At 43.1% G+C, this 26,471-nt stretch overlaps 1 protein-coding gene across 4 annotated transcripts; it reads right to left on the minus strand.

Annotated features, from left to right (window-relative positions):
* Nucleotides 1-25: 25 nt before the first annotated feature.
* LOC110526352 (pyruvate kinase PKM) lies at nt 26-20,573 on the minus strand. 4 transcript variants are annotated; one of them, XM_021607250.2, is made up of 12 exons: nt 20,448-20,520; nt 20,256-20,328; nt 14,008-14,183; nt 13,300-13,391; nt 7,668-7,799; nt 6,953-7,139; nt 6,492-6,762; nt 6,154-6,304; nt 5,839-5,991; nt 4,544-4,710; nt 2,829-3,010; nt 26-1,236 (listed from the first exon to the last, which is right to left on the minus strand). In XM_021607250.2, the coding sequence occupies exons 3-12, from the start codon at nt 14,162-14,164 to the stop codon at nt 1,130-1,132; spliced, it is 1,599 nt and encodes a 532-aa protein (XP_021462925.1). In that variant the 5' UTR covers nt 14,165-14,183; nt 20,256-20,328; nt 20,448-20,520; the 3' UTR covers nt 26-1,129. The 4 variants fall into 4 exon arrangements, with proteins under 4 accessions (XP_021462925.1, XP_036836590.1, XP_021462924.2 ...); XM_036980695.1 differs by lacking the exon at nt 20,256-20,328 and having other exon boundaries at nt 20,448-20,573; XM_021607249.2 differs by lacking the exons at nt 4,544-4,710; nt 20,256-20,328; nt 20,448-20,520 and adding exons at nt 4,038-4,204; nt 17,885-18,195.
* Nucleotides 20,574-26,471: the final 5,898 nt, after the last annotated feature.

A 26,471-nucleotide genomic window follows, 5' to 3' on the forward strand; every position in this document is an offset into this window, starting at 1 on the left:
TTATACAAACATGACAGGAACAAGATAGGTGCTCATCTCTTTTAATGATTGAAATCCAGTAGTAAAGGACAACTCATTACACCAGTTAACATTGTGTTACACCCTACCCTCACAATCAAAGAAGCAGTTGGACATTTAGACACATACACACTAGGTCACCGACAGACAGGAGCAAGAGGAAAGAAGAGGTTGAGGGGGAGGGGTCCAACTCATTCCTTTATCCCCCCCCTCCCACAGTGCCCTCTGAAAAACCCTCAAAGTACTGAATTCATACATCATTCATTTGAGAGAACCATGTAGCAGCTTACATACATACATACATACAGTGGTTCTTAAGTGCCAACTTAGTTATGACCAAAATGTAAGGGCTTTCTAAGAATAATTCAACACAAAAAAAGTAACCTGTCAAACTATTATAGGACTTCTATGGTTAGACAAAATATATAGTATTGGATGCCCAGAATCTAAATTCACCTTTCACAAAAGTCAAGTATAATACAGAATGTAACATTGTCTACAGTAGATTGGGAGTGCAGAGAAAGTATACAGAACACAATGCAAATACAGACAGCACAACAAGGGGCTATGTTTGGGGGAAGAGTTTAACTGTGACAGGGCCTTAAAGAAGAGCTGTTCGTCGGGTTGCCACCATTTTGTTCGTGTTATAGGAATTGGAGTGTGTGTTTTTATTTTTACAAGTTACAGTATAGCAGGCTCTCTTAAGGTGTGCCCCGCCTGCCTCTCAAAACAGAGGTGCCTGGGACGCGCAGACCGACAGGCTAGGTTGTAGCTCTTTCAGTCTGGTTTGAATGTAAGAATCATACATGGTTTTGTTTGTGTGAATAAATACAGCTGTTTCTGGTGGGCGCGTACAGATACCCTGGAGACTGGGGGCGAACAGAGCACACCTATGTGAGGGGAACCCTGGGGTGGACTGTAGTGGGGAGATTTCCTATTGGTCGAGTCACCACCACTGGCCTATTCTTGGGGAGGAAGAAAAGGCCAGGTGTTTGTTGTGGGCTGTACAAGTCTGTCTGAGCCCTGGTGTTGGGACAGGGAGCGGTGAGCAGAGGGACAAGGAGGGCAAGACAGTGGAGGGGTGAGAAGGGCAAAGGAGGGTAGTCATAATTCAAGGAACCACAACCACACGCATGGTGTTGGTATAGCCAGAGCCTGGGCGCCAACCGGTCAGGACGATCACCACATCTCCCTCCTTGAAGAACCCTCGCTCCTTGCCTGGAAAACAAGGAGCAAAGTTGTCACCACCATACTCCTACTAGTGTCGTCACCACCATACTCCTACTAGTGTCGTCACCACCATACTCCTACTAGTGTTGTCACCACACCAGGATTTTGACTTCGATATCAGGTTTAGTATTGCGATACAATGGCAAAAAAACAAATTGTATAAAGATGATCCAAAGTCAAAGAACAGCACTTGATCCAGACAGAAACTAGTCTACTACACTGATCTGGCAAATCTCTGGGCATCTCAAGTTCAAGATTACATTTGGAATGTTTAAAATAAAAAGTCAATTTATTTGAGACAGTCATGTATGAATCAATTATAAAATCAATTTGACTTGTGAAAACAATCCAACTACATAAAACATGACCGTAGTCATTTATTTGAATAGTAGGTCTTGATAAACTGTAAATCAAGATGTAGCCTAGGCCTGCTCACTGAATGCGTTGAGCTGAGCTTCTTCTGGCTGATTACAGTTTGTCACCTGGGGCTACAATCTGCTTCCCTTTGGGACTTATTTTATTGTACTGAGCAACATTTGCATAGAAGTAGTCATCTTTTTAAAAGGTGCAAGCTGTTTCTAAGACAGTCATTCATAAGGCACCTGCAGTCAGTTCGGAGAGGGAGAGACGATTAACCCAGTGAATGTTTTTGGTGACGATCAGATTTGAATTAGTATTTTTTTTATGCATATGATCAAACAAAGGTTCTAGGGAATTCTAGTGAATTGATTTTAACTTAAGCTGGAAGCTAGCAAGGAAAGTTAGTATTGGAGTGCATCTTCCCTTTCAGGATAATTCGATACATGGGCTCCGATACGTGGTAGTTTGAAACTATTCTGTGTGATTCGGTTTGATTAGAGGAACGAGTCGATGCGGTGTGATACGACACTAGCATTTGTTGCATACACATTCATTTTCCATTCCAAATTAAAATCTGCTGCTAATGGAACTCATGAGCTGAACCTGTCAGAGTTGACTCAAATGCATGCAGTGAAAAACTAAGTCTGAAACCAAGAAATTAAAGAAAAAACAGAATTTGGGAGAAGAGGTTTTATAGGCCCCCCCCATTGAGCGTTTTAATAACCATTATAAACTAGGTGGTTCGAGCCCTGAATGCTGATTGGCTGACAGCCGTATACCAAATGTATGACAGAACAAAGGGTGCTCTAATTACATTGGAAACCAGTTTATAATAGCAATAAGGCACCTCAGGGGTTTGTGATAAATGGTCAATATACCACGGCTAAGGGCTGTTCTTATGCACAACGCACCGTGGAGTGCCTGGACACAACCCTTAGCCATAGTATATTGGCCATTACCACATCTCCCCAGGCCTTATTGTTTAACTATTTTACCAGGTATATTGACAGAACAGTGCAGAACATTTTCTCTTGTACACTAATGACATGGAAGAGTTGCAGGGGAGAGAAGTGTGCCTATTTGAAACCTAGGATTGTAGACCCCTGGTTTAGACCGTTTGGAGTGAGCTTTTATTCTGGTGAACACTAAAATACCATAAATATCCAGGAGATCATCTTACAGCTTATGAAATTATCTTTGTAATGGCTGTGGACTCTCACCCATTTCCATGGCGAAGTTGACCCTGAGGTCGACGTCCTCGGCCCAGACGTCGTGGGCAGGCTTGTTGTAGAGGACGGGGAAGATCCCGCGATACAGGTGGGCCTGGCGGGCGGTCTGGCCGTTACGGGTCACAGCAATGATGGGGGCGCGGGGCCTGTACCTGGAGATCAGGTGGGCTGACCTGCACACAAACACAGCTCAGATTCTGTCAGCCAAGGACACACCCAAGGCCTGCTGCCATTCCAATTTCAGATACTGGCAATATGGCTTGAACAAAGCCTACAGAAATCTATAAAGGGGATAGATTTCTGAAACTTTTAATTAAAATGTATTTCTGAAATATTAGGAAACTAATGATTTGATTAGTATAGGACCTACTCTTTAGTAAAATAAATGTTTGCGTAAACCTATAGTGTGCATTGATGTCAATGGGAGCTAATTTGAATTACATGCCAAGTCCAAGGATGTGTCTCATTGTGAACATTAAACAAGCCACAGTTAACATTTCATCCTGTTGGTTCTGTTGGGGTTACAAAGACAGTCACTCTAGATTGTTTGACCAAAGTCCGCACATTGACAGTTAAAAATATTAGGAAAATGTCAAGGTTGAGCAGTCAAAAGGGTCGGTTGATGTGAGGGTGAACACAATTTAATGACTCCTGCAGTGTTTTGTCAATACAGCCACAGAAATCTCTACCCTGAAACTGTATGGCGCTACCAATGTAGGTGTTCCCAATAATGTTGAGGACTCTTAAAATGAATAATACACATTTTCTTCTTGTATTTATTATTATCTACAGATCTGTCTCTACAGAGTGGCCTCTGTCTGTACAACCCATAATACTCCCCACCCACCCTTCTACAGCTCACGTTACTGTCTCCACCCACACAGAGGGGTGACGTCTATCTGGGACCATGCAACCGTTCCCCACCAATCTAAAGTAGGGGAATAGGATGTTAAGGGTCAGAGTTGCATGTTCTGTAAGTCCCTGACCTGCTGCTGCCTGTCCCCTCTCCTCCCTGCCTTCCTCCTCCCTGCCGCTGCCTGTCCCTCTCCTCCCTGCCGCTGCCTGTCCCTCTCCTCCCTGCCGCTGCCTGTCCCTCTCCTCCCTGCCGCTGCCTGTCCCTCTCCTCCCTGCCGCTGCCTGTCCCTCTCCTCCCTGCCGCTGCCTGTCCCTCTCCTCCCTGCCGCTGCCTGTCCCTCTTACCTGCCGGTCTTTGTGAGTACGACGAGGGCACTAGCACAGCACTTGAATGAGGACTCCACTGCGCCACAGGCCACGGCCTCAGAGGGGTCCCGGGTCAGGTGGGTGGTGCGCCGCAGCTCCTCAAACAGCTGTCTGTGAAAGGTGGCTGCCTCAGCCTCCCGAGCAATCTGAGTATGAGGGTGGGCCCGAGGCACGGGGGTTACACTCAGTCACACCACCAAGAGGCATGCCTCGCACCTGAGAGGCATGGCAAACGCTTATCCAGTCCTGGTCCAGTTCATTTGAGTTAGGTGGATGTAACAGCTGTCAAGCAGAGGCACTACCAGATATGTACCCCCATTCTTATAATGGAGTCAACTTTTAGTGTTCTCCAGTTTGTTGTGACTGTAAAGACCTGTAAACGTGTGCCATGCCCTTTCATTCAGTCCCTGTCTCTCCCTACTCTGGCTTCTCACAAACCTCCTGAGTCCCCCTCCCGAACAGCTGTGCTACAGCCACCTGCCTACCTTCCAGAGTTAGTGAGCACAATGAACGCAGAGGACAAGATCTTAAAGGAGGCCTCCACAGCGCCGATGGCGATAGCCTCGGCCGGGTCGGTAGAGTGTGGTGCGGCGCGCCGCAGGTCCTCGAACACCTGCCGATGAAACATGGCTGCCTCTGCCTCGCGAGCGATCTGGCACAGGCGAGGGCAAGATGTAGCAGACGGACAGGAAGAACACCAGACAGATGGATATAAGGAAAGAGTGATAGGAGACGAGATAGGAGGGTAGGAAGTTAAGGTGAAAGGAATAGGATGAGGAGATGGAGAGGAGGTAGGCAGAGAGAAAGGGCAGAAATGTAGGTTTAGTCAGAGTGCAGTTTAGTGAGACAAGAACAAAACATACATGTTAAAACACAGCCAATGGGCCACCGCAGCCAGTGCCTTTAGCTATGGCGTCTAACATCACAGCATTACAAAAACACTAAACGGCTTTTATGACCCTATGCTAATTCTATAGTTAGTATCGGAATATAATTCTACATACCGCCCAAACTGACTTTGCTCATTCAAACTAGTTAGCTGTGAAGAGGTTTTATGAGATGGGCAGGTAACTACAGCCAACTGGTGTTATAACATGCACGCCTTGCAGTCACACATGAAGAGATAGTCAAACAGGAAATGAGAGGAATAAGAAACATATTTTCAAAGTCTAATAAAAAAAACTAAACAGAGGGAAAACATTCAAAGACCGTAAAAGAGAGGCAGAGTTAGTCTGAGCGTAACGTCAGCCTTGCGGAGGACAGTGCCATCAGTTGACAAACAATGCATTCTTAAGAGGTGAAAACATGTTAAAGAGTGAAGGACTTGGTGCTGCAGGGAACCCATAAGCAGCTGCTCAAGGACTGCTGAGTCACTCCTGCCTGCATCCAGAGAGGAGTGCAGCAGCTGAACTAGAGTCAGCTGTTAAAGGCCTGAGTAGAAGGAAATGAGGACAGCGTCAGCCACATTCTCCACCCATGTCCTACACTCTGTACTATTAAAACCAGGTGAGCAACCATTCTATGGATCATTATGAGTCAATATAATACCGGCTGAATCCAGACTGCTTTTGCTGACCCTGACAAACATCACATAAAACACAAACAAATAAAAAAGTGGAAATGCGTGTTTGACTTCCATCTGCAACATGACTTCCAGTAGCCCTGACCCTGCTGTTGATAGGTCTACACAGTGTAGGTCAGGACTAGTGGTAGTCGAGGGCTGATGAGATCCAGACTGAAGGACAGTACTGGAGGCTAACTGTAGGGGGCACTGTCTCACCATGTGCTGTGTGCGGACAGCCTCCAGGGGGTAGTCTCCCTTGGCGGTCTCTCCACTCAGCATGATGCAGTCAGCTCCATCCAGCACGGCGTTGGCTACGTCACTGCCCTCAGCACGGGTGGGCCTGGGCTTCTTGATCATGCTCTCCAACATCTGTGGAAAGGACAGGGATTCACAATGTCAGGCTACCAACAGTGTAATAACATGCACAACCTTTCACATCACAACAAACTGTAGCATCACTGTGGAAATAGAAACGTCTCCCGTTTTATATATATATATATATAAAAAAGCTGTCAACACAAGTAAACTGACCTGTGTGGCGCAGGTGATTGGCTTGCCGGCTCTGTTGCAGCGGCCAATCATCATCTTCTGGGCCAGGAACACCTTCTCTGTGGGGATCTCAATTCCCAGGTCACCACGGGCAACCATGATGCCATCACTAGCTTCCATGATTTCATCAAACCTGCACAGGGGACGGGAAACCAGATTCAGATGTAGTATTCGGATTTAACATTCCCATCGAGTTGGTGAATGTGAATTTAGTGCTGGAACATAAAGATTTTGGGCACTGGCCAGTCGAGCACAATTTCTACTATCCAAGGGTCCAAAATCAGCTTGTATTTCTGTGCATTTAATGCCATCACACAGACCTGCGCACTCCCTCGTGATTCTCCAGCTTGCTGATGATCTTGATGTTCTTGCCCTTCTCTCCCAGCACCTTCCTGACAGCGTGCACGTCGGCTGCTTTACGGATGAAAGAGGCAAACACCATGTCCACTCCTTGCTCCACGCCGAAGGTCAGGTCAGAGATGTCCTTCTCAGAGACAGCAGGCAGGTCCACAGCAGCACCAGGCAGGTTCACACCCTTCTTACTGCCCAGGGTCCCTCCATTCTCAATCTCACATATCAGGTAGTCACCACCTGGGGACACACATTGGAGAGGAGACACATAACTGTTATCTCCAGGCAATAAAGAATAGGAAAGGACCATCTGCCCATCCTTTAACCACCCAAAGGTTCAGTAAGTGAGGAGATTCTAGGGCTCATAGATCCTCAAAGGAATATTCTTTAGTCTATTCAGCTCTTAAGTGGGAGCCAGACATGGACTCACCGATTTCCTTGACCTGGAGGGACACGAGTCCATCGTCGATGTAGATCTTGCTGCCCAGCTCCACCACCCTGGTGATGTTCTTGTAGTCCAGCCACAGATTGTCTTCATCACAGTTCTCCTGGTAGGCATCATCCAGGGTCAACTTGATCATGTTGCCCTTCTTCAGCTCCACCTCAGATGTGCCACTCTGACACACACAAAGGACCATGAATGAGTCTCAATAGGAACCATGACTATGGGGGTTCAACCACTCAATGGCTCATTGAAGAGTTTGAAATTGGTCAAGAAAAATCTCTCAAGCTTGTAGTGGTCCAAGATATCTTTACCACAAGCCATTCAATATGTCATACAGATGTAGGATCTTAATTTGATCACCCAGTTACAGGAGAACTTTCCTGCAATGCAGGAAATTTAAAACTTGTTGTATATTTGAGGTTTAAAAGGCTTATGAAATGTGTAATTCCACTATACAATTTCAGGCTCGATTTTGCCTTAAGAAAAGAAGGATCAACACCTATATAAAATGCCAAGTAACTATAATCCACATTTCCCATTGCTGCAGGATTTTTTTTCCTGCTGTAGCAAACTGGCTCATCCCACATCTGTACTCAATATTTAGTACAACAAAATGAGTGTAGTAAACATTTGATAGGGCCTCCAATCAGTTGATGTGTGCTGGGAACATGGTAGTTAAGTGTTGGTTGGTTCTACTCACTCCTTTGATAAGTCCAGTCCTGATCTCAGGTCCCTTTGTGTCCAGAGCGATGGCCACGGGGCGGTAGTGGATGCTGCCTGGCTCAAAGCTCTCACAGGCCTCACGCACATTCTTAATAGTCTCACAGTGGTACTGTGCAACAGAGAATATAATAAGAACAAAAATAAAACATTCTATAAGAAGGAAATCATTTATGAACAGGCTTGTACATTTAACACTAAAGCAACAACATGTCAGCCAGATATTGACATTTTATTTCAGTGACAATGTGAGAGATGGCCCAGGCATGGGGAAAACTCATGTCGGAGGGTAGAAACCTAGTGTAGGTGTAATGAGTCACGCAACTGAACATAATCAGCTGACAACATATCAGGGCAGGGCAATAAGAAGATAATGCATCATCTTATAACCAGTGGTGTAAAGTACTTTAGTATTTTTACTTAAGTAATTTTTGGCAACTTTTACTTTATTCCAAAAAAGAAAAATGTACTTTTCACTCCATACATTTTCCCTGACATCCAAAAGAACGTTACATTTTGACAGTAAAAATTGTCCTATTCACACACTTCAAGAGAACATCCCTGGTCATTCCTACCACATCTGATCTGGCAGACTCGCTAAACAAATGCTTTATTTGTAAATGATTTGAGTGTTGGAGTGTGCCCCTGGTTATCCGTCCCAAAAAAAATAAAAAATAGAAATTGCTGCCTGGTTTGCTTAAAATAAAGAATTAGAAATATATACACTTTTGATAAGTACATTTCAGTGTTACTTACTTATTTTTTTAAACCAAACACTTTTATTCAAATAGTATTTTACTGGGTGACTTTTACTTGAGTCATTTTCTAACAAGGTATCTTTACTTTTACTCAAGTCTGGCAATTTAGTACTTTTTCCACACCACTGGTTAGAACTACTACAAAAGGGGTCATACGCGTGAGAGAAATATGACGCAATCCAGGATGTGGTCTAGAGTCTTGACAACTGTTACCAGTAGCGCAAACTTCCATCTAGCTACCCTCTGTATAGGTACCACTGAGAACGTTCAAATGGTTTTCAATTAAGGCTAAGATGTTCTGAAGCACAATAGAAAACATTCTCCCCGGATTTCTAGGAGGAGGTCACTTAAACTGGTCATATTTTCAGCTACAACATGCAGTACAGAGTAATTCCTTTATGTAAACAGTGAGAGTCAAGAAGGAAAATGCATTTAGCAGCGGTTGACATTAACTGTTGCCCGATTGCCCTGGGCAGGTAAACGGAACAGTAGGGCAGGTGGAAAATCTGTGTGGCTACCCGATTGGACAGGTAAAATTGATTCTACTGTTCCACTTGTTAATGTGCATTAGCGAATCGCAACAAAAAATAAACCAAGGCCAAGCCATTATACAGTTATTTCCCCTACAATGCCGACCGCTCCCTCTAGATCACACACACGCTCCCATTAGGCCTGCAGAAATACTGCCTATAAAACATCTGATGGGATACACAAACTACATTCCTTGCCAAATCATGAACGCTTTATCGCAAATAAATGGTCTGGTGGATTGAAGTTGGCCTGTGTTCCAACCACGTGCTGCATTTTTGTGAATAATTGGTGTGTCTATTTTCCGGTGCTATTTTGCAAACTGCTAGTGTGCCATTAAGCAATTGGTTACAACCCCCCTGTAAAGTCAGTGGCTGGTGATTGTTTTTCTTCACCAGCTGGATCACCAAAAAGTTAATTCCATGCCCCCACGTTGGAGTGAAATAATTCCATTTATGCATGTGCAAAACCAAACCATAATCTTCAGGCATGTGAAAACTGCTCCCAACTTGCCAGATGAGCAAGTGCCCATGAAAGCTTAATGTCAACCCCTGATTTATGGCTAGTCCCCATTTCAGATTAGACAAAACCCTTTATCCGTTGTAAACTTGTGTGGTTAACACAAAACATTCACAGACAGCATGACCTGGATATGTACAAATAGTTAAATACACTACTACAACCTGCCTGTCCACATGTACATCACAACTATACTAATGGTCTTGAATGGCAGTGCTAGCACTACCCTTGGAGACAGCTGCCCCAATTGGCTCATGCTGCTTCTCCCCATCTGGGTAAAGTAACCTGAGCTTTACCTAAGCACTTAATTGGCAGGTAGTCACATAGGGCTTCATTTCCATTCTCTCCTTCCCAGTTATTCTGCTGTTACTGTATCACCACAAAAAGCCTTGGCATCAAATTGAGCCAAGTGCACAGTGCCAAACTACACCAAGATAACTACATTCGCAGCATATGCCTTAAGAGCAGCTAGTCAGACAAAGCCAGGTCATCTGAGAACTGGGTATAGTTTCAGCGAGTGGATATGTCATTTCATTAAGATATAAATAAAGACGTGGAAGTGCACTTCCTAACATTTTGATAAGCCTCCATGATACAGTAGAGGGCCAGGAGAGTGGCTCAGGCCCCCTGTCTGAGAGTAGCAGGTTAAGACAGAGGAAGAGGAAGCGTCTTTGGCCTGCTGAGTGACCAATACTGAATAGGGAATTGAAGCAGGTGACTGACAGAGTGGGAGGAACTCCACCCGTTGCTCCAGGCCTGCACCCTGGGCGGGGTGATAAAACTACAAGATGAAGGCATAGATTAAGTATTTATATTGGCACAAGCAACCTCAGGTAAGGTTTCCACTGCGGTCTGCCTGCTCCATCGCACAGTTTAGGGCCTACCTTTGATCCTGAGCAGACAACTCCACACCGACTCTACCCTTGAACTGCACACCCTGGTTGGCACAGAGTACATCTCATATTCAAACGACATTTTCTGAAGGTAGATGATACTTTGCAAAGAAGCATGCCTGACAGACAATGACGAGTGGCACTATGACGACATTGGAGCAGGGGAGGCGGTCAAAATGGCGGCTAGAACAGACGCTTTAGCGAGTTGCGCACCAAACTTCAGAAAGATTGTGGAGAGAAATAAAACGTTTCCAGACATTCCTATTATTGTTTTTACTTGCTCAAGATATAAGAGCTTTTTCAGTGACTGGAATGATAAGTGGATCATTTATTTTTGCATGTCCATGCGAAGCCGTGACAAAAAGAGAAAGGAAGAAGCGAGCCGTTCTTTTGCTAAACAACAAGAGAGGAACGTTCTTATAGACAACTGCCATAACTAAGTTTGCCCTATGGATGATCTCACGCATGTGAAGGCTGTTGAAGATGACGAGTTTCCCTCTTTATCGGTTACTCCGTGCAAACCTCCACTCTCCTTACTCATCAACTCCAGGTCTGATGCAATTGAGAAAATGGTATTCAAACACCATGGTAATCAAAGGCTGGAAAAAGATTGGAGTTTGCATGTGAAAATAAGTAGCTAAAGTTGAAAAGCGTGTGGAAAAAGGTGGAACAGAATGTCTACCATAGACATCTCACTAATCTGGAGCAATACACAAGAAGATGAATCCTGAGACTCTACGGCATGCCCGAGGTGGAGAATGAGGATGTTCAACGCAAGGCTATCCACATCTGCCAAGTAGTAACGCCTGCAGAGAAGACCGTCGATGTTACCATCGATGTTGTGCATCGCCAAGAAGAAAAAGCAAAATGATTCAAGACTAAGGGGTATCATCCTCTTCACTGCCAGATTCTACAGTGATGCTGTCTGGGAGGCGGTTCGGAAGAACGTGTTCCTTCAGAGCCACGGTCTGCGTGTCGCCAAGCATCTCAACCCGGAGGACATAGAAACAAGGAACAAGTTGTGGCCAACGATCAAGAAAGCATGAAATGCTGCCTACTACGGAGAACGAGGTTTCATCAACAGTTTGGAAATCCATATTCCTCCCTAGAACCAGGTACTGCAATCATTTATTCGTTTTTTTCTTTCTTGCATGACCAGATAGCGGCCTATTTCGATTGCAAACTCACGAAGACTGAAAGTTGTATTATTTTTTTTCTGCATACAGTAACTGAGGCATACAGATCTGTTATGACTTATTTTACACTGTTATTGTTCTGTAGCTATTAATACTTAAGGTCTTAAGAATGTACACACACTACCAGTCAAAAGTTGACACCTAATCATTCAAGGGTTCTTTATTTTTACTAATTTTCTACATTATAGAATAGAAGACATCAAAACTATGAAATAACACATAAGGAATCATGAAGTAACCAAAAGAAGTGTTGAACAAATCTAAATATATATTTTATATTTGAGATTCTTCAAAGTAGCCACCCTTTGCCTTGATGACAGCTTTGCACTCATATTAGAGCAGCATATGTTAGTCTAGAGATATCTTTACAGTAAAATAAGCAAAGAGAAACCAGATGCTTTTCTCATTTCTGTGGAGAACCCGTACCCATTAGGAAAGAAACGTATAATGAGCACGTACGAGTATGGTGGGCTGAATTTACTGGACTTAAATAATACTTAAGATCAATTGGATAAATCAATTCCTAAGAAGAACTTTATTCCTCATCATGTCTTCTCTACTTTTGGTTACTTTCACTTCATGTTGGTTTGTAATTATAATATTGACAGAGTTCCAGTGAAACTCTGCTTTTCATCGGCAGGTTCTCGTCAATTTCTCCACACATTATATATGGAATAAATCAGGACATAGTATAAAATAACTTAAATTGTTTTTAGAATATTGGTTCCTGAAATAATATCCTATCGGTGAGCCAACTTGTAAATGCAGAGGGTAATTCTTATCACTTTAAGATCCCTGTAACACCTCATGATTTTGCAATTCTTTTAGATGTCATTCCCTCAGGTGTTGCTTTATTATTCAGGAACGTGTCAAGACCTGACTCTCAGAACATACCTACTTATTAACCCTGTTGACTCATCAGTAACAAAGATTTTTCTTCTTACTAACTAAATTAAAGGAAGTTCCTTTCTAAATTCTTCACAATTATTATCCTGCCAACCACCATACAAAGAAGTTTAAGAAAAACACTAATTCACATTGTACCTTTTGTAATGACCACCCAGAAACGGTGTTGCATTTTTTTGGCATTGTATTCATGGAATCAGTAGCTTTATAATTGAACACGTTTATGAGGATTTTACACTATTATGGAGCGATGTACTGCTTGGATTCTTTAACTACGATATAAATAAGTTGAAACAATTACGTAATTAATTTCATAATTTTTAGACCAAATTTCATATTCAAAATCTCAATTTACATACACAATTCTTACAAAAATAAATGTAACTATATTTTAAGACATTTAAATACTCTACCAACAAAAAAGCTGTTAGAATAAGTGTTTATGTCCCTTAAGGTCCTTGTGTAACGTGATATTGCACCCCCTAGCCCAATTTTCCTTTGTATGTGTATATGACACACACACACACACACACACACACGTGTTCCCCCATGTACTTTTGTATTGATGTTTTGTTTAAAAAAAAATAATGTCCTTGACCTAATCATCAAAACAGCCTGTGTGGGTTTGTGCTATTCAGTAGAACTGGGAATTGCTAGGGACATCGCGACACGATATCACACTACTTTGGTGTCGATATGATATGTATCGCGATTCGATACTGTGATTTTAGGACTGGATCCAGTCTGCGTAGAAGTGTGTGATCATCCTCCACTGAAAAAGTCTAGGTGTCTAGACATGCTAGGGAACCCACCTCGTGAGATCCATGGGAGAAGTTCATGCGAGCGATGTTCATCCCAGACTTGATCATCTCCTTCAGCATGTCCACAGAGCGGGAGGCTGGCCCTGTTACAACAGAGGTGGGTTGAAACATCAGCACACACACACACGTGTGATGTCATACAGTATGTATTTCACAGCATCATCCTATAGTAGAGGGCTTTTAAAATACAGATGTAAAAATATTATAGGCCTACAGACATTTGAACGCTAACATCCATTGTGTTAGGTGATATTCCGTGATACCTACTGTTGTGCAGCACGTGCCAGGTGATCTAGTTACAGTATGGAATTCACAACTAAATGTTTGCCATCTAGATACCGTATAACTATTAAGTTAATTGTCTAAAAATGTCCTAAATGCTCTCCAGTTGTGCATTTGGTTTACTAATTTAGTAGCTAGTTAGCCATCTAGCTGAAGCTGAAGATGGGATGTCAGTCCTCCAAATAGTTTAGGTCAGAGACATTGACAATACGTTTGTTAGCATTTTCTATGGGATTTTACATGTACCTGTTAGCATTGCTAACTTTCGGATTACAGAGGCTCAGTGGAGTTTGAAAATAGCAGCCCTTGTGTTCAGTGCCGGTATTACCGAATATCCCAGGATGGCACAAGGTCGGTATGAAGGTATGACAATCTAGATACCGCCCAAGCCTAGTGTGTGATAGCGTGGCCACTGACCAATAGTGCAGATGATGCCAGTGTTGCGGGCTGTGGTGGGCTCAGAGTCGATGTCCAGCAGGCACATGTGCTCCAGGAAGGTGTCGGCCATGGCAGCGCCGAGCTGCTGCGTCTGGACGAAGGCAGAGCCCATGTCTTGAGACTTTGAACCGGGCATGATGGCAGAATTTGAAGTCCTGGAGGAGGAAAGAGAGAGATGAGGTGATATGAAGGGCGTACTAAGACAGTAAGGTGCTAATGGTTCACTCAATTCAGTGTCTCCAATCTCAGGCATTATCAGGTCATGGACTGGACTGCCACATTAAAACACACATGACCATGAAACCAACTTTAGAGCCACCAGTCTAGGAATTAGCACACAACAGCTTATTGAGGCAGTGTGTGGCTTTGAAACAATTGACATCTGTGCAAATAACCGTTTGTTTGTGGAATGAGGAACCTATTCAAAAGAGGACCACATCTGAAAAAACAGGAAGTGTGATTGAAGCCCTTGCCTGCTGGTTCTCATGCTGCACAATAGACAAAGACATGGGCCTAGATACGATTGATCTATAACATAGCCTGGGCTACAGAAACATGTCAAGGTTATTCCTAGCCAGTAACATTCTTTCATTGAGGAGCACATTGAGCTGTTTGCACATTATACATTGTGTTCTCCCCCTCCTCTGAGTTCTCCATGGCAACCGCAGCCCTGACTGGCAGTGCTTTCATTATTTCCTCCTAGCCCGGGACAGATCACTTTCAACATGGCTCAATACAGAGCTGTTGAAAACAAGCGGACATTTCGATGAGGACTGCATCAAACCCAATATGAAGTAACCTAGCACCATAAAGTTATTTTGCTCAAGACTCTTCCCTTTTCTAGCGTGTGTCTTAACAGTATTACACAACAGGCTCTTTGTACAGGTACTATATGTCAAGCCAAATTCTCAGTGGCTTTAGGGCAGGCAAAAAAATAAATAAAAAGTCAATATGGTAGCTCTGTGCAAGATGGAGCATCTCATTGAGAGTGCAGAGTCCCGAGTCAACTCTGCTTCAGGGGCTGTTGCCATGGTTACATAACCAAGGAATGTGGCAATAGATAGCCTACATACCACAGACGGCAGGTATGACGAGGGGGATCACTGGAGGGCTGCCCTAGACAAGTCAGGGTTACCAACCTGGACTAGCCTAAACACTAACCAGTGGAGAGTTTAATTTAACCCAGTCTAAATCATACAGTGACAATCACATGAACAGAGAACACACTCACTGATTGCTTCTTCAAGGTGGAGCTTCTAGGAAATACTAAGCTTTCTAATAGGTTACATCTGTTAGTCTACCTTGTTGCAGTGAACAGTTTCACTAGTCTGGCAGACCTCTAAGACACTACTTAAAAACAGATGAGAATCTGCAGAATGCATAGGGACAGAGAGAGCATGTCATCCTCCTCAGTAGCCCCATTTACTGCAAAGCACAATCGTATCACATACCTCCCCTCAAAATTACCAGGCTAGTTTGAATTAGCCGAGGCTAAATTTGTTTGGCTAATGTTAGCCAATGTTGTATTCTGCATCACAAAACCATGAGAAAACAAATGATCAGTCATGGAGATAAAAGCTCTGAAAACAAGCTCTGAAGGAAAAATACTGGAGTTCTGGTACAGCCTGCAAAAGTGATATTGTCAAAAATAAATATCCTGATATGCAACTGTAGCGATCAGTTAAGAACACATTCTTATTTTCAATGACGGCCTAGGAACGGTGGGTTAACTGCCTTGTTCAGGGGCAGAACGACAGATTTTCACCTTGTCAGTTCAGGGATTCAATCTTGCAACCGTACAGTTAACTAGTCCAACGCTCTAACCATTGCACTCCACGAGGAGCCTGCCTGTTACGCGAATGGAGTAGAAGCCAAGGTAAGTTGCTAGCTAGCATTAAACTTATCTTATAAAAAAACAATCATAATCACTAGTTATGACTACTAATCCAGTTTGGCAGGCAATATTAACCAGGTGAAATTGTCATTTGTCTTGCGTTCATTGCACGCAGAGTCAGGGTATATGCAACAGTTTGGGCTGCCTGGCTCATTGCGAAACAATTTGCCAGAATTGTACGTAATTATGACATAACATTGAAGGTTGTGCAATGTAACAAGAATATTTAGACTTAGGGATGCCACCAGTTAGATAAAATACCGAACGGTTCCGTATTTCACTGAAGTAAACGTTTTGTTTTCGAAATTAGTTTCCGGATTCGACCATATTAATGACCAAAGGCTCGTTCGTATTTCTGTGTGTTATTATGTTATAATTAAGTCTGATTTGATAGAGCAGTCTGACTGAGCAGCAGCAGGCCCGTAATCATTCATTCAAACAGCACTTTTGTGCGTTTTGCCAGCAGCTCTTCGCAAGCAAAGCGCTGTTTATGACTTCAAGCCTATCAGCTTAATGGCTGTTGTAACCAATGTGAAATGGCTCGCTAGTTAGCTGGGAGTGCGCTAATACCGTTTCAAACATCACTCGCTTTTAGATTTGGAGTAGTTTGCCGCGGCTTTTGTGGAGCGCTGCTTCGAGTGTGGCTGTTGTCTATGTGTTCCTGGTTCGAGCCCAGGTAGGGGCGAGGAGAGGGACGGAAGCTATACTGTTACACTGGCAATACTATAGTCACTATAAGAACATCCAATAGTCAAAGGTATATGAAATACAAATGGTAGAGAGAGAAATAGTCCTGTAAATACTATATTAACTACAACCTAAAACCTCTTACCTTGGAATATTGAAGTCTCATGTTAAAAGGAACCACCAACTTTCATATGTTCTCATGTTCTGAGCAAGGAACTTAAACGTTAGCTTTTTTACATGGCACATATTGCATATTGGCACATATTACTTTCTTCTCCAACACTTTGTTTTTGCATTATTTAAACCAAATTGAACATGTTTCATTATTTATTTGAGGCAAAATGTATTTATATTACGTTAAGTGTTCAGTATTGTTGTAATTGTCATTATTAATTGTCATTATTACTTTTTTGGTCCTCCAATAAATCGGTATCAGCGTTGAAAAATCATAATCGGTCGACCTCTAGTTCTGACATGACCCAGCCTGCTATGCTTTCGCAGGAAACCCTTCCTACCCTGTGACTAACACATAACACACAACTGGGCTGATGATGGCTCGCCAAAAGATGCTCTACAGTACAAGGCCATGCCAGGCCAGTCTGATCCACCCTTTATCACTGAGACATTATACATAAGCCTGTGACAAAGATGTAAAGAATGTTAGGGCTGACCTGGGGCCAGTGACATACACCAGTAATAAAACTAAGTGACCCAGATGCATATCTAACTTTAGAGCTGCCCTGTTGCTATCAATCCTCCCCAATCCCTTGCAACACCACCACTTCTCACTGGAACAGAATATGCTTCCTCGCTCTCCATGCACTCCCTCTGCCTACGTACTGCCCCCTCTGCCTACGTACTGCCCCCTCTGCCTACGTACTGCCCCCTCTGCCTACGTACTGCCCCCTCTGCCTACGTACTGCCCCCTCTGCCTACGTACTGCCCCCTCTGCCTACGTACTGCCCCCTCTGCCTACGTACTGCCCCCTCTGCCTACGTACTGCCCCCTCTGCCTACGTACTGCCCCCTCTGCCTACGTACTGCCCCCTCCCCTCACTTTCACACATGCATGCACACACTGTGCGATGTCTCCACTGCGCATTGGCAGCATAGCCAGAGGTTGCCTTACAGGAGTGACATCACATGACATCCTAGGAGCAGCCATGACGACCCTGACGTAGCCAATAATTCTACACTGGCGACCTCAGAAGCCTAACTCTCTCCCCCTGCGCTACATTGATTCAGTCTCATCATCCAGCAATGTGGCATTACATACCAGTAAACCTTTCTGTTCCTCCTGGGGACGTACAAGAACGTAGCTGCTACCGACCTCCTGAAGATCCCCAGGCTGTGTGACCCCCGGTCCCCACAGAGCGCAGCAGGAACAGCAGCAGAGCTAACCGGACAAGCAGGAACTCCCGGTAGAGTGACTCGCTTGTCTACGCACGGCTCAGGAATAAATCCCATTCTCTTCAGCAAGGATAACGTGCTGCAGTACACACAGTTCAGGCTGCGTGCCCTGATACTGCGGCTATACATGAGACCTTCAAACCTGCCGTTTACCACAGCCATGTTATGCTGGCAGCACTAGGTCATATTACCCCTAGGGCTCTAAAAATGGTGGATGTGTATTCTAATAATAACACATGGTAAGCCTGTGTAGAAGACAAAACGCTAGCCTGGGATTAGTGCATTTCATGCTGCCATTGGGTGGCAGTAGTCATACATCACTGGGTGGGTGACACATTTGCATTCTGTGCTGCATTGCATTACACAGCAGATAGTATCCATGTTCTGCTGCGCTGCAGCCTAGCGTTACTCAGCACCTGTAGCCACTATGCTAGTCTCACATTGCCAGACATAGCCAAGAGCAGGAGGCAAGACTACCACTATGTATGGCAGACTGCATGAAGGTGACACTAGCTGCAGCAGGACTACTGCAGCAAAACAAATTCAGTCAGTGTAGGCCTACACCCCTCAACACTGCAGCAGGTTAAGGACAGTTCAAAGAGGAGCCATGGCTAGATTTCTTCTTAGTCAACTCTCAATTGCAGTTGAGTAGGAGACCAGAAATATGCTGTGCAGAATAGTGAGTCATAGGTGGGGTTTTCAACCTGGGCATTCTGAGTTCTTATTTCACCTCATTGAGAACAAACTTCAGAGGAAGAGGTGCCTAGTCATTCTCCCTGTGCACCGTTAGGGGCTATAGCATGATATTTGAAACTGGAAAGTTACAGCAGGAAATGACTAAAAGTGACACAATACTGGGAGTATTTTAGACATTTACTGTGGGGCCTGCAGCGTACGTGCTTTCAGCCCAGTACTCCGGGTATGCAGATTGCCAGATAGGGCACTGACGTATGCATTATAAGCTAGGCCTCACACCCCTAAAAGAAGCACTATGTTGGGACATACCATAGTATAGCCACTCCTGTCCCCACTGATAACACATGATTCCTAACCTACTGAGAAGTGATTCTATGCCCTAGCATCCCAAAATAGAAGTTGGCTCCCTCAAGCGACCTGGCTGATGCGGTGTAAAGTATAGGGCCAGGGTGGCTTGTATTTCCTCCTACACTCACACAGGGCTCTGGGCCAGAAGAATCTGTTACATAACAATGGCTGAGCATCTCAGGAACAGTCCTAACCAGACGTAGGAGGAGCACTAAACCTTAATTTGAAGCCTAAATTAGTTCTGAGACTGACTAACCACACACATTTCTGATATGAAATTTGCAAATTGTTCAAGTCTAGACAGGTTTCATAAAAAACAAAAACAAAATTAATCTGAGGGCCTACATGACCATTTGATTTGGGAGGTGGGAAAAATGGAAGAACTGATCGAGGTCAGGGTTTGATGCAGGCTAGCTGATAGAAAGAGCTACAGTATTGATGTATGACTAGTCAATAAACAGGCACTGTAGAAGAGGGGTTCTAGAAGGTTGCACCGACTCCCCCCTCCTCCCAGTGTCAACAAAGCCAATCCATTCAGACATAGTTAGGGCCATATAAAAGTGTTTTTTTGCTGTCCACTTTCACGGATTTTATAGGGCCCTAGAGTTTGACAGGTCAGCGAGGCCACATTACTGCTTGTTGTAGACTTACTTCCAACAAAAGGACAACAGACCACTGAATGTCAGTGTGAATAACAGCTTTGTTCAGGGGGCCGGGAGGACCGCACATATCTGAACATTGTTATTAAAAAGCAATCGATTCAGTAAATTGGTAACATGAGAATGGTCAGTCATTAGTTTGCAGTACAATGCATCCACTGATGCGCCACAGCGCACGTCTCCATTTCTGCGTCACATTTTCACGAATTTAAGATATCGCGAAGAGAAACTAGCCAATGGAATTCCAAGTTCATCGGGCAACCACACCCACCAGGCGAGACTAGTAAAATACGAGCGCGTTAGTTTTTTCTCTTCGCTTTAAAATACATGTTTTAGACTGATACCATGTTAGTTCATGACAAATAACTCCACTCATAAAAATAGTTGTTAACCTGTATGAATAGTTAGCTGGAGAAAACTGCATCACGCCGAGTTAGTCACTGACAAACGACAACATTCTTTGTAGGACTACAACACCACATGGTTTGTAAATTTAAACGGTTTATGATGGTTCAAAGTGTAAACTACTGTTACCTCTTACTAGGTAGCTAGACAGTTATCTTTTGGAATCCATCCTTTGCCTGGACTACGCCACTAAAAAAAACAGCTGGCAACACAGAATATGATAACGTCAATGGAATACAATTGTAATTTGGTGACAGCAGTACAGTAAAACAAACCTACATCATGTCATTAGCTAGCTACAACTCTTGTGATGATACTCACCTTCTATCGATGAACAACTGCTAGACTGACGTAGTTCTCTTACACCCAGAAGCTCAAGGTGATCTCCTATACTAAAGCGGAACTATTTTTGTTCGATGCATCACGTATCCATCCGCGATAAATAAGTCGCTATTACAAGTATATAATGAATTCAATCGAAAGATATGGTTTCAATAATTCATACATATTTAGAATGTATTTATACATGATTTATGATGTATTCTTTTGAGAAAAAAACACCCGCTTAACTAGGGCTTGGAACTATAAGCCATGGGGAAGTTTACATAAAGGAACATAATGAAAGTGCGGTGATGCGATACCGCTGATGCCCAATCAGGAACGAGAAGCATCTCTGAAGCATGGGGCCGACATGTGACTCAGGGATGCGGTACAATTTCTTGAACATCTCATCGGAATGGGTACCATAGGGCATTATATTCAAACACCTGCATTTCAGTTACACTATGCTCAATCTCACTGTATAGTCAATAGTTGCATAAATGTATACCCATCATGGTGGTTGGAGATGTGAAAATCCCAGGAAAGACACACCTAAAATTGCACGTACATCCTCGAAGCCGCAGTGTCTCATGGGATGCCCATGACTGAAAGGTTATATTATTGTGTTAAGTAACAAATGTGTCAGAAAATGATCGTGTCTCACGCGCTCAAACAAATCAGTACTTTAATCCTTTCCAATCTCCACTCATCTCACCCAAACACATAGTATCTGATGATGATAACGATATTTTACATAATTGTAGTTACCATCACCATACTACTGATCATGCAAGGCAGTTCCACAACATTTCACTTTAACAGTTAACTTTTTAATTTAGAGAATTCAGAGGGGTCTGTCATCAGCACAAGTATAACCACAGTTAGGAGACAGTATCTTTGGTCTACTGTAACAGTTGAGGATGAGATAATTTATAATCAACAGCTCCCTCTAGTGTTCATTATCAAGAAAAGATTAGCTGAGGCTTAGCTTGCTGTGGCTAAACTACAATTGAATATTCATTCCCCCAGCACAAACCTTTGATGGTTTCCCTCTAACCTTTTCTCTTACTTTTATATCATGCAATATATTTTGGGTAAAGGAGTTATATAAACAAAAAACCTTTCACTCAATCTGACTTGTTGTATTCCTACTCAACTCAAGCTCTCATCACAGATGGGAGTGAGACTACAAGTCCTTCCTAACCCTCATCAAGCCAAGTTAGAGGAAAATTCCTACCTGTTGTCACTGGCGAAGTGTTCTGTGTAGGGATTGTCTACATGTCATCATGTACACCATTCAGTTATGGAATGTAACCCCTCCCTCTCTGTCCGCTCCTACGGTAGTCCTCACCTGATCTCAATGGTAACATTGCTGCAGCTGCTGCCACTGTTGGCTTCTCCCTGGCCCCGGCCAGACTCTGGCTGTGTCCTGTACTCTGCTCTGCTCCCTCAGACCAATGGACACCTGCCCAGGTGAGGGACATTCCCTCCAACCCAATCACCTGGCCACACTGGCCAAGCCCCTACCAGTCACAGGGCATTATCATCTCACACACCACAGTCATGAGATACAGTAAGATAACCCTCACCCTGGTGAAATCCTCAGTCAAATCCTATAGATATATAGATATTAGATAAGCGGCTGTGATGACATATTCATATTTTGATTTGTGAGATTATATGTTTTCTGACTAAGATGATAGTTTATTTTCATATCATGTAAAAAATCTTCATCAGGTTTTTATAATATTTCATTGAAGTGATTCCATTTTTGAAAAAGACCTAGAAAAGCACTATTCACTGCAGAACTATCTATTCTATGTCCATGGCAAGTATCCCCTGTATGCATGCAGCTAGAGCCATCCTTTGAGATGGTGTGTACATTTGTCCTGTATAATTATGTCTATTGAAAGGGTCATGCAATAGAACTGAGTTGATTAAATTATTATGTCATACTCCCCCACCATAGGCTCTTGAAGTATAGTGCATTCGGAAAGTATTTAGACCCCTTCCCTTTACCTCATCAACCAACACACAATAGCCCATGATGACAAAGCGAAAACAGGTTTTTAGAAATGTTTACAAATGTATTGAAAAAAAGTGTTAAACAAATCAAAATATATTTTACATTTGAGATTCTTCAAATAACCACCCTTTGCCTTGATGACAGCTTTGCACACTCGTGGCATTCCTTCAACCAGCTTCAACTGGAATGCTTTTTCAACAGTCTTGAAGGAGTTCCCACATATGCTGAGCACTTGTTGGCTGCTTTTCCTTCATTCTGCAGTCTGACAGAGTTCCCATATTCCATACGTTACAGCCTTGGATTAAATTACAATGTTCCTAATCAATCTACACACAATACCCCATGATGACAAAGCAAAAACAGGTTTTTAGAAATGTTTGCAAATGCATTAAAACATTTTTTTGAAATATACCTTATTTACATAAGTATTCAGACTCTTTGCTATGAGATTCAAAATTGAGCTCATGTGCATCTTATTTCCATTGATCATCCTTGAGATGTTTCTACAACTTGATTTGAGTCCACCTGTGGTAAATTCAATTGATTAGACATGATTTGGAAAGGCACACACCTGTGTATATAAAGTCCCACAGTTGACAGTGCATGTCAGAGCAAACCAAGCCATGAGGTTGAATGAATTGTCCATAGAGCGCCGAGACAGGATTGTGTCGAGGTACAGATCTGGGAAAGGGTACCTAAAAATGTCTGCAGCATTGAAGTTCCAAAAAGAACATAATGGCCTCCATCATTCTTAAATTAACGAAGTTTGGAACCACCAATACTCTTACTAGAGCTGGCCGCCCGGCCAAACTGAGCAATTGGAGGAGAAGGGCCCTGATCAGGGAGGTGACAAAGAACCCGGTGGTCACTCTGACAGAGCTCCAGAGTTCCTCTGTGGAGATGGGAGAAACCTTCCAGAAGGACAACCATCTCTGCAGCACTCCACCAATCAGGCCTTTGTGGTAGAGTGGCCAGATGGAAGCCACTCCTCAGTAAAAGGCACATGACAGGCCACTTGGAGCTTGTCAAAAGGCACCTAAAGGAATCTCAGACCATGGGAAACAAGATTCTCTGGTCTGATGAAACCAAGATTGAACTCTTTGGCCTGAATGCCAAGCGTCATGTCTGGAGGAAACCAGACACTATGGTGAAGCATGGTGGTGGCAACATCATGCTGTGGGGATGTTTTTCAGCAACAGGGGCTGGGAGACTAGTCAGGATCGAGGGAAAGTTGAACAGAGCAAAGTACAGAGAGATCCTTGATGAACACCTTCTCAGGACCTCAGATTGGGGTGAAGGTTCACCTTCCAACAGGACAACGACACTAAGCACACAGCCAAGACAACGGAGGAGTGGCTTCAGAACAAGTCCTTTAGTGGCCCAGCCAGAGCCCGGTCTTGAACACGATTGAACATCTCTGGAGAGACCTGAAAATAGCTGGTCAGCGATGCTCCCCATCCAACTTGACAGAGCTTGAGAGGATCTGCAGAGAAGAATGGGAAAAACTCCCCAAATACAGGTGTGCCAAGCTTATAGCGTCATACCGAAGAAGACTTGATGCTGTAAACGCTGCCAAAGGTCCTTCAACAAAGTACTGAGTAACTGAGTGACTTGCCTAGTTAAATAAAGTATAAAGTTTAATAAAAATAAATCAATCAAAATTAAAGGGTCTCAATACTTACACTACCGGTCAAAAGTTTTAGAACACCTACTCATTCAAGTGTTTTTTATTATTTTCTACATTGTAGAATTATAGTGAAGACATTAAAGCTATGAAATAATACATATGGAATCATGCAGGAACCAAAAAAGTGTTAAACAAATCAAAATGTATTTTACATTTGAGTTTCTTCAAATAGCCACCCTTTGCCTTGATGACAGCTTTGCTCATTCTTGGCATTCTCTCAACCAGCTTCGCCTGTAATGCTTTTCCAACAGTCATGAAGGAGTTCCCACATATGCTGAGCACTTGTTGGCTGCTTTTCCTTCACTCTGCGGTCTGATTCATCCCAAGCCATCTCAATTTGGTTGAAGTCGGGGAATTGTGGAGGTCAGGTCATCTGATACAGCACTCCATCACTCTCCTTCTTGGTAAAATAGCCCTTACACAGCCTGGAGGTATGTTGGGTCATTGTCCTGTTGAAAAACAAATGATAGTCCCACTAAGCCCAAACCAGATGGGATGGCGTATCGCTGCAGAATGCTGTGGTAGGCATTCTGGTTAAGTGTGCCTAAAATTGTAAATAAATCACAAACAGTGTTACCAGCAAAGCACCCCCACATCATAACACATTCTCCTCTATGCTGTAAGGTGTGAAATACACATGTGGAGATCATCCGTTCACCCACACTGCATCTCACAAAGACACAACGGTTGGAACCAAAAATCTCCAATTTGGACGTCAGACCAAAGGACAGATTTCCACTGGTCTAATGTCCGTTGCTCATATTTCTTGGCACAAGCAAGTCTCTTCTTATTATTGGTGTCCTTTAGTAGTGTTTTCTTTGCAGAAATTCGACCATGAAGGCCTGATTCACACAGTCTCCTCTGAACAGTTGATGCTGAGAGGCTGGTAACTCTAATGAACTTATCTTCTGTAGCAGAGGTAACTCTGGGTCTTCCATTCCTGTGGCGGTCCTCATGAGAGCCAGTTTCATCATAGCGCTTGAAGGTTTTTGCGACTGCACTTGAAGAAACTTTCTAAGTTCTTGAAATGTTCCACATTGACTGACCTTCATGTCTTAAAGTAATGATGGATAGTCATTTTTCTTTGCTTATTTGAGATGTTCTTGCCATAATATGGAGTAGGTCTTTTACCAAATAGGGCTATCTTCTATGTACCCCCTACCTTGTCTCAACACAACTGATTGGCTCAAACGCATTAAGACAGAAAGAAATTCCACAAATGAACTTTTAAGAAGGCACACCTGTTAATTGAAATGCATTCCAGGTGACTACCTCATGAAGCTGGTTGAGAGAATGAATGCCAAGTGTGCAAAGCTGTTATCAAGGCAAAGGGTGGCTATTTGAATAATTGAACATTTAAAATATGTTTTGATTTGTTTAACACTTTTTTGTTACTACATGATTCCATATGTGTTATTTCATAGTTTTGATGTCTTCACTATTATTCTGCAATGTAGAAAATAGTAAAAAGAAAGAAAAACCCTTGAAGGAGTAGGTGTTGAATACTTACATTTGCAAAAATGTCTAAAATCCTGTTTTTGCGTTGTCATTATGGGGTATTGTGTGTCGATTGGTGAGATTAAAAAATAAAATAAAACAATTTTAGAACAAAGGCTGTAACGTAACAAAATGTGGAAAAGGTCAAGGGGTCTGAATAGTTTCTGAATGCACTGTATGTCCTATCTTTGTCTTCAGGCAGAAAATCTTGACAAGGGTCACTGCACTTTTGAATTCCTGCCATAACACATCAGCAAAGAGTGAGACAGCACTCCTTACTAAGAGTGGACACAGAGCAGAGCCAAACAGACAGTTCGTCCAGAGCCTAATCTGTCCGTTATATTGGTCAGTACTTACCACGATGCAGGGAGCTAACCAGGATAAACACTGATTAAGACTGTTGCACAGAGGCTAATTGCCATTGGCTCAGACGCTGACTCAGCCACAGTACAATATCCTAAACAATATGCTGCTATATAATTGATATACACACTGCAATACATTAAATACTGTACCAATGCTTCTACATTTCATTAGTTAATTAGAATGTAATATGTTTAATGTTTTGTGGTGTCGTTCCTGAGTTTTCACTGTATATATTTTCTTCATTTAATCTTTTAGAAAAGGCGATTTGTGAGCGTAACAGACAGAATGGTACTAAAATAGTATCAGACAACAGACATGCACTTCTTTCTCAAAAAGTGATTGCTCTGGTAGATACACAGGCCCAGATTTAGAAACACACACACACACACACACACACACACACACACACACACACACACACACACACACACACACACACACACACACA

Source organism: Oncorhynchus mykiss, chromosome 6, assembly GCF_013265735.2.
Source record: "Oncorhynchus mykiss isolate Arlee chromosome 6, USDA_OmykA_1.1, whole genome shotgun sequence".
Classification (NCBI taxonomy): domain Eukaryota; kingdom Metazoa; phylum Chordata; class Actinopteri; order Salmoniformes; family Salmonidae; genus Oncorhynchus; species Oncorhynchus mykiss.

Excerpts from the sequence above, each read along its gene's own strand:
- LOC110526352 (XM_021607249.2), bottom strand. The coding sequence starts at position 18,180 with ATGGCTGTGGTAAACGGCAGGTTTGAAGGTCTCATGTATAGCCGCAGT. Across the intron at positions 7,800-13,299 it reads TCTCCCATGGATCTCACGAG|TACCACTGTGAGACTATTAA; the intron begins GTGGGTTCCCTA and ends TCTGTTGCACAG. Across the intron at positions 6,305-6,491 it reads AATCACGAGGGAGTGCGCAG|GTTTGATGAAATCATGGAAG; the intron begins GTCTGTGTGATG and ends TCCCCTGTGCAG.